We start from the raw sequence: 13,338 nt of genomic DNA on the forward strand, positions 1-13,338 counted from the left end.
GATACATTCAACAAGTTACCTCATCGACATCTAAAGCTAAAACCCACAAACATTATTTCCACTCCAAGAAAGAGAGACTATAAATCTTTTGTATTACTTTAGTAGCAAAAGAAAAAAGAAAAAAAAAATCCTTTGTATTATAGTCCATGTTTAAAGTTTTCTACACTTTGGCGTTAGCTTGTCCTTTTCCAACTTAAAAAAGTAAACGAATATCATATCATTTTCTTAAACAACATTCGAACCATTTAATGGAAAGTAATTCTTTAAAGTTCTTTTTGTTGTTAGCTTTGTCCCTGACCTATACAACAGGAGATCAAGCTTTGCCGACACGAAATCAATTAGAAAATCAGCAAAAGTTAGAGAGAGGAGGGGAGCGTGAAGCTTCTTATCTTTTTATACAAGAAAACTGAATCAGTGTTAGTTTCTTCAGTACCTTGAACATGTCGTGTGGCTAATACATATGGAACCCTTACCCACGTGTGATATCTTCTTATGCTCCAAGTTTAGTGCAGTTACAAATCAACTAGCCGGGAAATAGGAAAGAAAGAGATTAAATCAAAACTTTATTTGTTTCTTACTGTTTACCACATGCCAAATGGGATAAAATGGAATGATCCAAGTTTTTGTGTGTTCTGTTTTAGGCACTCATCAAGAATAAAATAACTTCTTGTTTTGCTATCTAATGACGTCTGTTACACATTCTTCCTCCAACTTCCTGCTGGAGAAATCACCAATAAAGATACACAAGAATGCTATAAAAGCTACAACATGCATTACCACTTGCATGTTTCAGTGTTACTGCTGAAGTTTCAGAACAGGAAAAGCAATGACGTCTCTTATACTCGCGGAGTTCGTCAACAGCATCACCAGCCTGTCAATTCCAAGCCCCTAAGAGAGACAAAGAAACAATGATAGTGAACCAACATAAGTACTTGAGCATAGTACCGGTCATGTTATAGACTTGAGTGTGCAACCATTAACTAATGAAAATACTATTACTCTAATTGTATAGAAGAAAGAAAATAGACATAAGTACCATTCCCGAAGCCGGAGGCATTCCGTATTCCAAGGCAGTGAGAAAGTCTTCGTCAAGGGTCACTTCGTATGACTCATCATCATCATCATCTTTCTTTGCGTTTGGTTCAGGAGATTCCCGAACAGCCTCTGCTCTCTTTGCGTTATGCTGCCTTACTTGCTCTTCCAACCGTGTCCTCTACCATATTTTAAACAAATCACTAATCTTTTATGATCCAGTCTACACAAAGATAACTAAAAAGCAGATCGTTCACTATGTAGAATGTTATTCATCAAGACACAAAATTGGAGGAATGTGGAAGGTTGCATTATCCCATTACCTGGTCCACGGGATCAGTCAATTCAGAGAATGCGTTTGCCATTTCACGACCACAGATGAACAGCTCAAATCTTTCAGTCAAACCGGCATTGCTGTTGCAGAAAAAAAAAAACTATTTACACTTGGTAAAGTTTTCTTAACATACGATGTATGATCTAGAAGATGGTGACAGTGTTGGGGAAAAAGGTAAAAATCGAGTCAATGCTAGGAAACAGAGTTCTAGAAACAACTCTACCCGCGATGTGGCTTGGCCAAAGGAGATATCTCGATTGGGTAGTCCAAGACAAATGTGGGCTGCACAAGCTTTGGCTCTACAACAACTTCAAAAATCTGAAAATACAAATTGATTTCAGCACATAAATTCATAGAGTTGATAGTAAAGTGTCAACCGAAGAAGCTTCACCTCATTAAGAAGATGGCCTAGGGAAGAGCAAGCTCTAATTCCAGATTTGTCCTTGGGCTCAAGCACGTCCTGGAGTGCGAGCAGAACTGTGTCTTTGGCATTTCCGAGATCTTCCCCTAGCTCACTGAAATTGATTCCTGTTATCTCTTTAACGAGATTATGCATGGTTTCTCTTCTCCAAGGCCGCTCAAGGCAGATCTCTGTTCCCTGCACAGAGCAATCACAGCTCAATAACTCAAAAATTACAACCAACATAGAATTTAGATAAGTTTATCTCTACACACTAGCCGTGACGTCGAGCATATTCACCTGGTAATCAATTGTTAGCTTCCCATTAACTGCCATTGAACATTGAGTGACAATTAATTCTGCCATGTCCATCATGCTATGGTAGTCCGAATAAGCTTCATACATCTAAACAACGCTAAAAGTGTTATAGATCAGGTAACCATTAAAGAGTATGGAAGCCCAAGTGATGCAAATGATTGAGCAGAGGCATATCTTGAACTACCTCGATGGTCGTGAATTCAGGATTGTGACGTGTTGAAATGCCTTCGTTTCTAAATATACGACCAATTTCATACACTTTCTCAAACCCACCAACCTGTGATCACAAAGTGGATTTTATTCAGAGAAAAACATTTACCTTCCAATACACTTCTAAGGTAAATTCTCAGCCAAAAGAAAGATAAGAAGAACGGCAGAAATGCCAATATATTATGAAAATAGAAGATGATTCTCACTAGCATTCTCTTCAAGTGAAGCTCAGTTGCAATCCTCAGGTAGAGATCCCTCCCAAGTGAGTTATGAAACGTTACAAAAGGTCTTGCTTCAGCTCCACCAGCTGCTCCCTAGTTTTCACAACTTCATGAAACCGACTCCTATACATTCAATATTAAGTGGCTATTTGAGAATGAAGGTGGCCACAAACCTGAAGAACTGGAGTTTCAACCTCCAAATATCCAAAAGACTCAACTGTCTTGCGTATCTCTGAAACGATCTACTACAACAAAACAGAAGAAGAGCATTGTTGATTTGTTGTGAAACAAAAATAACTCTAACAATCTTATATGAGTGTCACTGAAAGATGTAAATCTAACTCTAACTAGCATTTTGTTTAGGGATCATGCACAAAAGAAACTAGATGCTCAAATGGGAGTTTAAAGATTTTGATAACCTACTTTTGCCCTTCTCCGGAACACATCAGCCACTTCAGGATTAGCAATCATATCAACATACCTAGTAAGAACAACAGCAAGCGGAACACAAATAAAACTTATGAGCTTTCTTTAAGAATTAGAAACAGGGATTTACATAGACAGAAGATAGAGCTCACCGTTGGCGGTAACGTTTATCAATATCAGTTAGACCATGATATTTGTCTGGAAGTGGAAGGAGAGACTTTGTGAGAATTGAAAAAGAATTCACACATATAGAAAGCTCCCCTGGAAAATTAGAGAACAAACAGTTACAAAACAAACCCCAAAAAAAAAAGATTCTCCATCGAGTATAATCATCTTAGTCAAGCTCACCTTTCTCAGTCCTCTTCATCGAGCCACTAGCACCCAAAATATCACCAATGTCGATAAATTGCTTCAACTGTTCAAACTGATCATCTGAAAGTCTTTCCTTCTCACAGTAAAGCTGCAAAGATCAGCAGATGAAAACAAAAGGGGAAATAAACGATTGTATCGACAAGGAAATGTCACAGCCAGCTACTAATGAAGTGTGATCAAAGCCATCTAAATGATCTAAACAAAATAGAACAAGACTGAAACCTGAATAGTTCCAGAGTCATCCCTGAGAGTCAAGAATGCAAGTTTTCCAAAGGCTCTACGAGCAACGACTCTACCAGCTATAGAAACACAATCAATCTCATTGTCTGATTCTTCACCGTTAGCTAAATGCTTATATATCTCTTGAAGCTGATTTGCACTGTGGGATTTTTCCCACTTATAAGCATAAGGTTCAAGACCTTGGCCTCTCAATTCTTCAACCTATGAACCAAAAACATTGATCAGCACCCAACATATTTCCAAAGGGAAATTTAAGTAAAGCTCACATTTTGAAAGTAAAAATCAAACCTTTTTAAGGCGAATGGAGCGGATAGCTTCACGATCAGAGGTGGAATTGGAAGATGACGCAGACCGGCGATTGCGGCCGGAGGGTTTAGAAGTTTCAGCCGTCGTGGCACTGGAAGAAGAAGAAGAAGCTGCGGAGGCACATCGTAGCGCAGGTGATAAGTGGTAGGATCTTCGTCCATATATTGTGGTGGCGAGACGTGTAGAAGAAGAGGATAGACGGAGTAATTGTTTCAGTGGCGTCGCCGTTAGACTCCATACCTTAAGTGCCTCCATCTCTCTATCTCTCTCTGTTTCTCAGAGTCGTGCTGCTGTGGATAGGTGGAAGAAGAATGCAAGTGGGTTTGGGCTTTGCATTTTTGGACCCTAAACCCTAAACATTTTGGGCTTCTGATTTTCTGAAATTTATAAGTCGGTTCTTACTCTTTTTTTCTTATAATAGTAGTCAGTTTTTGACTTTCTTTAAGAGAAGTGAGATTGTGAGAAACATGATTTTCTTATATACGATTGCTTACAGAAATAATGTTCAAAATATTATTATTTTTGTTAATATAGTATCCAATAGTTATTATAAAAAAAAATATGGACATTTTTATATAAGTAAATATTTAAGAAAAAAAAACATTTAGAGAGACAAATGTATTAAATGTTTTGAGCTTTTGGCTAATACTTTTCATTTTTGTAAATTTTTAAATAAAAATATTATATACACTAACTATTTTTCTTTTCTTTGTAATTCTTTTTCAGACTTGTGTGATCCATTCAACGGATCAAATTCTCTCTATAAATTGTCCCAAAAAGCATGGAGGCAAAAACTTAAATGATATCATAGGCTTTACGACTTGCAAAGTCAACGACAAAAGTCAAAAAGTCAAAACCATAAACCAGTTCCGTGAAGAAGAAGGAAAAGAGAGAATTTGTTGGCTATGGTTTTTAGCAGCTCGGTGATGGCGACGGTGGCGAAATTTTCCACCGACAAGTGGCAGCGGATGAGGAGGGTTCCGTCGTCGGAGTTGATGAATACGCAACAGCTTATGGAGGTGGCTTGTTGCCTCCCTCTTAGTCATCTCTTTATCTGTCTTTGGGAGTTTCTGTGTTTCTCCGTATCCGATTATGATTCTGATGATGATTATGATTATGTTGATGATGATGATGATGATGATGATGTTGATGATGACGATGTGGTTGCTTTTGATCATAATAGTAACGGCGATTTTGATGATCATGGGTCTTCTTCCTTGGATTTTGATGACTATTACCATTACTCGGACTCCGACTAATAAATAGCTGACCTCTTCTTTTTTCTAGTTTCTAATTCTTTTGGGATTATTGTTGTCTTTAGGTGTATTGTCCTAATTATTAATCTGGTATTCTTGGATACTGTAAATTTACTCTTGGATATTCAATAACATAATCAGACATTACGAATTATAACATATCCTTTATCCATTGACTGTATGTTTAAATTTCCATCTTTGAACAAAAGTAACTTGTGGTGATCTTAATGTTCTGTTATGCAGAAGTACATCTTCATTGTCCAAATTGTTAATTACTTCTCTTGTTTTTGTGGTTGGACTACACATATCAAGACCCTCAATTCTTATGTGTGTAGCTTCTGGAGACTTGCTGAAACAGTTTTTGCCTCTTTTGCTACTTCAAAGCTTGGATCTGCTGAGTATAGGTTGTGATCACAAATCAGTTGGTTTATGATTTGTCAATATATATCAGCTTCTAGATTTTATTTGGTGGACACTGGGTTTGGTCTCTCTATTTAAAAACTAAAACAGCCAGCATAAGTCATGTTGATTTTCTTTATAGATAAATTCTCTCATATGTTTTTTTTTGTTTCATTGGTTTGGATGTGTAGTGAATCTACTGATGTCGCTATAGTTACGTTGTCCATGACATATGAAGAAGTCAGAAATTGGATGAAAGGCCTCTATCTATGTAATGATTCAACTAAGAACGAATAAAATGAAAAAGTCACATGTGATATGTATCACCCCGAAGACAATATGCATACATCTATTCACACGATCAGGTCAAGGATACATTAGTACCGTGTCTATATATATAATTATTTATACAGCCATTGACGAACGAATCATTTTGTACTCTCCAACAATCCACCCAATTAACTCTTGGATTAGAAACGTTCAAAATCACATAACCACCGCGATTTTTATGTGACTTCCACATATTTTGAAATACTTAAGAATTTTGGTATGCACACCAAGAGATTATGAAGAAGATATTCCTCCATTATTCAAATTTAACATTTATTTTATTCAAAACAAATTTAACATTTATTTGGTATGAATCATATCATATGTGATGTGTTATCATCGTATATTCATAAGTTTGTACATGAAGAGGGATTTTCAAAAAGATTCTCATTATGTTACCAATAATGGAGTAACATTAAACAAAAAATAATATAGATGATACGATAAGAAAAGCTTGTGGCTCCACCTCCTTTCGTATGGTCATAACCATCATATCACTATTATCATACTTACTTTTCTCCATGCCTAAATTTATATCGCTCCATAAAATCAAATCTTTTACTTGCTTTTCTCCCTCCTTTAATCATACCCTATCACAACGTGGCTTTTTATTGCAATTATATAAGTTTTGGATAGCCTTTCACTTTACCGAAATTCCGGACTAGTCTTAGCCCATGTGTAGTAGTCGAATTTAGATAAGTCATGTAGACACATATTCGGGGATAGTTTCATTGTTCTAACTATATGAGAAAAGAAAAGAAATAGTGTTTTGCCTAATAAATTTGATTACAAAGTTCGGTTCTCTAACTTACATCCCAAAATCACAAATAAAGACGAATCCATTAGAACCAAAAGATAGCTACACCATTGCAAATGCATAACTTCTCCCCAAACTTCCTGATTTACCGATTTGTTTCTACTTACATGAATGTTTTGGAGTAAAACTAAAGTAGCTCTGAGCTAAACCGACTTGAATTTAAACTTCAACTCTACAATTCCCGACTTCGGCCGTAACTACCGGCACATACATTTTTACTTAGATTTCGGTGATACACCACACACACACATTTTGTCGGCGTATCCAAAAAACTCCAAGTATTATATTATGTTTTCTCTCTCTTAATTTCAAACATCTTCCTTGTCATTTGTCAATACGATGCTACACGTTAATAATTCTTCTCAAAGACATGCCCAACATGTTTTCATAAATCATGCATGTACTTCCACGTAATTATATTAGATGTTAATGCGACACCGTGTGATGTAATAATTGCATACATAATGTATGTTTGCGGTGTTTTAACATGTATATGAATCTAACTACGTAGCCTTCCAATGCTGCTAATCACCAATCATATTGCTATCTAATTTAATTGGTTCATTATTTATTTATAAGTCTCTTATACTAATAAAACGTTTTGATGGAAGTTAAACTTTTATTATTGAGCAACTGATGGAAGTTAAACTAAGAATGTCAATTTATGAAAACAAAGCATCACTGCAAAAATTGTATGAACAAAAGGACCAATAAATCTCCACAATCATTTATGATTTTGCCCTAAAGAGATACTATAATAATTAGGTAGAGAGAGAGAGAGAGAAACTCGGCTTTCTTTAAGACAACTATATGGGTTCCAACTAATTTCACATTGGATTCTACGATTTTATGACCGTTCGCTAGACTTCCATTTCCCATTGTTCTTGTTCATGTTCAGTGGCCATAACCTGACACGTGTACGGTGGAAGATGCAACTTCACGCACGTGTGTGAGCTTTGCCTAAACACAGACAGATTACGTGCGATCTCTCGTGTGCGATGCTACTAGAGTAGTAGTTACTAGCTGTCACATATACAAAAAAGCGTGGCTCATCCATGGTTGGCTGACGTGGATTTAACGACGGTACTCAAGATTTTAACGCCTCACCGTTTAAGTTCCCCATTCAAAGAAGACAAAAACATCCTTGTTCCCAAGGGGGAAAATAACATTTTTGCTTTCATCGAGAGGGGTAAAACAGGGAAATTTGGGAGATTAATGTGGAAGAGATCCCCAAGGTTGTCTTCAAACCATAAACACCACGTGACAGAGAGACCAATTATACTCAAAAAGGTAAAGACCAATTTGAAAAACATTACAATTTTAATAATGCTCATAGACTCATAGTTAAAGATTACAAGAACCAACTAACTAATTGACATTATCATTATCAAAATAAAAACCACCTAATTGCGAATTTATAGTTTTACAGTGGGATTGGTAAGACGTTTCTAATATGCTTTCTTTTCAACTTTAGACCTTCTTCTCTCATTTCTCACAAAGCAAATCAAAAGTAAACTATAAATTGCTAATCATGCATATTAGTATATAATTAACTAACTAAAAAAGGGAATGGGGTGGGGCCATTGGAGCGAGAAAGTGAGCAAAAAAAAGAGAGAGCCTCCACTATCTCTCAAAGCAGAGGAAGAGAGAGAGAGAGACAGAGACAGAGACAGATTGAGAGAAAGTTTGGATTTTGATATGTGTGGTTGGATTTTTGTTACAAGGCAAAACCAGACCCACCTTCAAACTTGTCCCCACGAACTACATTATCATTGTTTTGTTCGAACTTCTTCTTCTTCTCGTTAGGGTTTTCTTTCATTGGCTCTGAGCTACTCTTTATTGCTTAGGCCTTAGTGTGTGTGTGTGAATCTTCTCAGCGAAAGCCAAGTTCTTTTCTTTGTTGGTGTTTCTGGGTTTATTGCGACAATGGGAGCTGAGCATTTTAGCCTGGTGAAGTTCAATAGAGGTTTCTTTGTGTGTTTATGGGTGATGCTCTCGCTATCTTGCGCAGCAGCGAGCTATGGCTCTTCAAGGCAAAAGTTTGAGGTGAAGAAGCATTTGAATAGGCTCAACAAACCTCCTGTTAAGACTATTCAGGTTCTAACTCTCTTTCTTCTTTACTACTTTGTGTTTTCTCGTTTTGAGTTTGATGGGAAACTGATGATTTCTGCTCTCTCTCCTGTTACTTTTTGTATGTTAATTGGCACAGTAATGAAGTTTTCACTCATTCTTAGTCTACACCAGTGTTTTAGTAACTGTTCATAGTTAATTCTGGATAAATCAGTAGTCCTGAAGTTTTTGAATTAGTGAGTTCTTATGTTCTTCTTTGTGGTTAAACAGAGTCCAGATGGAGATATAATCGACTGTATTCCTATTTCAAAGCAGCCAGCTTTTGACCACCCCTTCCTCAAAGACCACAAGATTCAGGTTCAAAGAAATAAAAAAATACTAATGATTTAGTACTTTCTTGATATGTTTGGTTCTAAATCTGGTTTTTTGGTTTCTTGGTGTGTTCAGATGAGGCCTAGTTACCACCCAGAAGGGCTCTTTGATGACAATAAGGTATCTGCTGAACCAAAGGGGAAAGAAACTCATATCCCTCAGTTGTGGCACCGGTATGGCAAATGTACTGAAGGAACCATTCCCATGAGGAGGACAAGGGAGGATGATGTGTTGAGAGCAAGTTCAGTTAAAAGATATGGCAAGAAGAAGCATAGGTCTGTTCCTATTCCTAAATCTGCGGAACCCGACCTCATCAACCAAAATGGTCATCAAGTGAGGGATATCAAGAAATGCTTCATTTTTTAATTACTTTTGTAGTTGCTTTGTTAAGTATGAGTCATTTTGATCTAAGCTTTGGTTTCTTGAACTCTTCAATGAGATTAGCACGCCATAGCTTATGTGGAAGGAGATAAGTACTACGGAGCTAAGGCGACTTTGAATGTGTGGGAGCCAAAGATACAGAACACAAACGAATTCAGCTTGTCGCAGATATGGCTTTTGGGGGGTTCCTTTGGACAAGATCTTAACAGTATTGAAGCTGGCTGGCAGGTAAGACATTTTCATCATTTGGAGATGTAAAGATGACTTGTGCAATTTATTGTGTGTTTTGATTGTGTGGTGCTTACAACAGGTGAGTCCGGATCTATATGGAGACAATAACACAAGACTCTTCACTTACTGGACTGTAAGATTTTAAAACTCCCTTTGAATTGAATATTTGTGGTGTATGTGTAATATAGCATGATGTTCTTACGTTGCTCAATCTTTCTTCTTCCAGAGTGATGCCTATCAAGCTACCGGTTGCTACAATCTTCTTTGCTCAGGTTTCATTCAAATCAACAGTGACATAGCAATGGGAGCAAGCATCTCACCAGTCTCTGGATACCGCAATTCCCAGTATGATATCAGTATTCTAATCTGGAAGGTACTTGTGTCAGAACTGAAATCTTTTGTTTCTCTAAAGAAAAACTGAAACCTTGAGGCTGAATGTGTTATGTTGAACATGTCATAGGATCCAAAGGAGGGACATTGGTGGATGCAATTTGGGAATGGGTATGTTTTGGGGTACTGGCCATCATTTCTGTTCTCCTACCTAACAGAAAGTGCATCGATGATCGAATGGGGAGGAGAAGTTGTGAACTCACAGTCAGAAGGCCACCACACTTGGACACAGATGGGAAGTGGTCACTTTCCAGAAGAAGGTTTCAGTAAAGCAAGTTACTTTCGGAACATTCAAGTCGTAGATGGATCCAACAACCTCAAAGCACCAAAAGGACTTGGTACATTCACCGAGAAGTCCAACTGTTATGATGTTCAAACGGGAAGCAATGATGACTGGGGACATTACTTCTACTACGGTGGTCCCGGTAAGAACAAGAACTGCCCATAAACCCGGGCATGTGTAGTGTTTACTCAGCTTGTATCTCTCTTTCAGTCTTGTGAATTTCCTCCTTCTTGGGTAGTATTAGGCTGTAGTAAGAAAGTGAAGTAGTGATATGTATGTGTAAGCTCTCTCAGTGATGGGAAGTTTTGTAGGTTTGTGTGGTTTTAACTTAATGATAAGGTGTTTGTTTGTAGTAGTAGTCTCCATGTAACTAGATGGGGGAAAAGTAGGTGTGACTTTAAGTTTCTTAAAAGCTCAAAGAAACTTTAGCCCTTAGTATCAGTGTATCACATTGATGTCTCCTTTGTATGTCTCCTCTTTGATCACTCATTCCTTCACCAGATTATTAAATCGCCTCTTAATGCTTTGTGTTGCTTCCAAATCCTCTTTGTCTCGCAACATTGAAAGACAAAAGCACCACTGGAGATTTAAGGTTAAATAGCAAGTTCACTTTCCACATTATCATTTGGTCTCTATTTACGTTGGATGAATATTAACAATCTCAACTCATTGACAGAAACATAACTCAAAAATTCAGTCACTTAAGCCTCCACCGTAACAGAACCCAATTTTCCAACCTGAGGATTAATGGACGGTGTTGGTTTTCACAAATCATATGGGCTAAGATTTATTTATAAATGGGCTTACAAAAGCACAATGTTATGTTATCCTCCAAATTCGGGCCTCTTAACACTTGTACACAACTACACATGATATGAATACAAGCATATCTTCGTTCACATTTATTGCATCATTGCATATGTGTACACAAATAGTGAAGGGCAAATTTATCCTCGATCGTGGTCCACGAATAACGCGGACATGTAAACTAAAACTTGCATAGTAGATGTTGTCAAAAGAAAATATCCAAAATTTGGTACTCGTTTGATGATTTATAAACATTACTTTTTCTAAAATTTAACTTTCCAGGTAATGCTGCAAATTAATTTCTTCTGGTATAGTGTATATGAGATCACGTTAGATATTTTTCAGCCACATCGATCTGAAATATTTATACAACTTTTCAGCAAATTATATATATATATATATATATTTTATTTTTTTTAAATCTATAATATTATCTCATTTACAGAAATTTTTGGTGATAAAGAAAATGCTTGACAGTAGCATACTAGTTTTTTATTTTATTTTTTGGTTTAACAGTAGCAAACTACTTTCCATATAATTATTTCTCAAAATGTAAAAAGGAACATAACAATAAAGTTCACTTAGCAAAAATACAAAATCAAATGGAAGATGTTTTCAAAGAATATAAGATAGTCGAAAATGCAATTAATTTCAAATTCCAACAACGTTACATTTTCAAATTAAAAAAGAAAGTGAACGTTAACATTGTTAAAGTTTGTCATCATCATGCACTGGTTGTTAAACTGTTATAATTTATAAGAAGAAAATGAAAGAGACTTAAAAAAAAAAAAAAAAAAAAAAATCTTGTAAAAAATTTAATCAAAGAAAAATTTCGAGGTCACTTCTTCTATTCAAACTAAAAATACAACTATGTAAATATATCAATGTATTAATATAAATTTCATGAATATTATAAAGTATATAAATATAAAAAGCAAAATGAAAAGAAAGGAGCTATTCATTTTGTTTTGGAACTTGGAAAACAACAACAATTAGTTTCATTGGTTGGGGCCACATTTGTAGTGAAACCCCATGCTTATAATAATGCATGTTTTGGTATTCAAGCTTTCCGGCTAGTTTCTTTACTGTTTAATGAAAACAAATATATAAGCCGTTGCAATATTGAATACTAATGATTTTAAGCAAATAAATGGCCGACATATAAACTATAGAAAAATTAACAGATGTGAAAAAGGATCTTGGGAAAGGAGGTGGTTGGTCATTTTCATAGTTTGGTATGACATGAAAATGTGAACGTTGGAGAAAAGCATTAACATTAATTTCAACTAAACCCTAAAGGCTAAAACGGCGAATTGATCCTTTAGTTACGCAATCAACTTTAGAACTACAAATCCACAAAGGAATTAAAAACAAAAGCAAAAAATTAAAACCAAGTCCTTGAATCCCTGAATTTCATATAAAACTAGGTATTGAGTGTTCATACCCTATTCTTTAGATTCACGAATCATGAGTCAACATAAGGATACCAAATCTTATAAAACTACTATTTTCCAGGAAAAGAAATTATTTTTAAACGTGGAGATCATACATATATAAAGCTCGATACAATGTATACGAAAGGTTATAGAAGTATTAAAAAATGGAACACGCATTGCATAATTTATTTTGAACGTAGACTTTACCATCTGTATTTTTAACCATATTAGGAGAAAAAAAAAATTGAATCTTGAATGTCAAAGACATTTCTAGAATCTAAAACCCCACTGAATAGCAAAACCCATACGAAGGCTACACGCAATTTACGTATATTCAAAGCAATACTTTCGTCTAATCTACCGTATGAATTATATTAGAACAAGATGTCAATACTAAAGCTACAATTAGAAAAAAAAAGAATAAAACATTTTAGTAATGAATGAGTGGTGAGGTTGTAAAGAGAGAACAGAGTGGTTGAGAAAGACAACAATGTAGTTTGGGCCAAGAGACAGCCAATCTCTGCCAGCTGTTTAAACTATTTGGACAACCTGTTTTGTTTCATTCTTATTCAAGAATAACATCCAATTTCCAATCACATTTTCCATATCAACAAATGTTTTTGAAAAATTATTCATTCCCTAAGTGCTTTGTTTAGTTGGATCCTTAAATATTCTGAAGCTACTCATCAATAATTCAATATCATGAT

At 35.8% G+C, this 13,338-nt stretch overlaps 3 protein-coding genes across 3 annotated transcripts; 2 read left to right on the top strand and 1 right to left on the bottom strand.

Annotated features, from left to right (window-relative positions):
* Positions 1-474: 474 nt before the first annotated feature.
* Positions 475-4,162, bottom strand: OVA5 (Lysyl-tRNA synthetase, class II). Its single transcript, NM_112195.3, has 14 exons — positions 3,842-4,162; positions 3,536-3,754; positions 3,290-3,401; positions 3,094-3,202; positions 2,939-2,996; positions 2,689-2,757; positions 2,501-2,608; positions 2,269-2,361; positions 2,067-2,171; positions 1,758-1,964; positions 1,590-1,684; positions 1,356-1,446; positions 1,037-1,213; positions 475-888 (listed from the first exon to the last, which is right to left on the bottom strand). Exons 1-14 carry the CDS (start codon positions 4,112-4,114, stop codon positions 796-798), a joined length of 1,809 nt encoding a protein of 602 aa, NP_187958.1. The 5' UTR covers positions 4,115-4,162; the 3' UTR covers positions 475-795.
* Positions 4,163-4,647: 485 nt separating this feature from the next.
* On the top strand, positions 4,648-5,257 carry AT3G13500 (uncharacterized protein). The gene has a single exon (NM_112196.2). It carries the CDS (start codon positions 4,765-4,767, stop codon positions 5,116-5,118), a length of 354 nt encoding a protein of 117 aa, NP_187959.2. The 5' UTR covers positions 4,648-4,764; the 3' UTR covers positions 5,119-5,257.
* Positions 5,258-8,166: 2,909 nt separating this feature from the next.
* Positions 8,167-10,903, top strand: AT3G13510 (carboxyl-terminal peptidase, putative (DUF239)). The gene is made up of 7 exons (NM_112197.4): positions 8,167-8,758; positions 9,002-9,088; positions 9,179-9,436; positions 9,548-9,712; positions 9,795-9,848; positions 9,942-10,088; positions 10,176-10,903. The coding sequence occupies exons 1-7, from the start codon at positions 8,588-8,590 to the stop codon at positions 10,551-10,553; spliced, it is 1,260 nt and encodes a 419-aa protein (NP_566457.1). The 5' UTR covers positions 8,167-8,587; the 3' UTR covers positions 10,554-10,903.
* The last annotated feature ends 2,435 nt before the right edge of the window (positions 10,904-13,338 follow it).

This window comes from Arabidopsis thaliana, chromosome 3, assembly GCF_000001735.4.
Source record: "Arabidopsis thaliana chromosome 3, partial sequence".
In the NCBI taxonomy this organism is placed as follows: Eukaryota; Viridiplantae; Streptophyta; class Magnoliopsida; order Brassicales; family Brassicaceae; genus Arabidopsis; species Arabidopsis thaliana.

What these genes read in the sequence shown, in the direction of transcription:
- OVA5 (NM_112195.3), bottom strand. Translation starts at nt 4,114, where the DNA reads ATGGAGGCACTTAAGGTATGGAGTCTAACGGCGACGCCACTGAAACAA. An exon ending in ATGACTCTGGAACTATTCAG is followed by an intron (nt 3,402 to 3,535) that starts GTTTCAGTCTTG and finishes TGATCTTTGCAG; the next exon opens with CTTTACTGTGAGAAGGAAAG. An exon ending in TTGGCCAAGCCACATCGCGG is followed by an intron (nt 1,447 to 1,589) that starts GTAGAGTTGTTT and finishes TTTCTGCAACAG; the next exon opens with CAATGCCGGTTTGACTGAAA.
- AT3G13500 (NM_112196.2), top strand. Translation starts at nt 4,765, where the DNA reads ATGGTTTTTAGCAGCTCGGTGATGGCGACGGTGGCGAAATTTTCCACC.
- AT3G13510 (NM_112197.4), top strand. Translation starts at nt 8,588, where the DNA reads ATGGGAGCTGAGCATTTTAGCCTGGTGAAGTTCAATAGAGGTTTCTTT. An exon ending in TCAAAGACCACAAGATTCAG is followed by an intron (nt 9,089 to 9,178) that starts GTTCAAAGAAAT and finishes TGGTGTGTTCAG; the next exon opens with ATGAGGCCTAGTTACCACCC. An exon ending in GACTCTTCACTTACTGGACT is followed by an intron (nt 9,849 to 9,941) that starts GTAAGATTTTAA and finishes TTCTTCTTCCAG; the next exon opens with AGTGATGCCTATCAAGCTAC.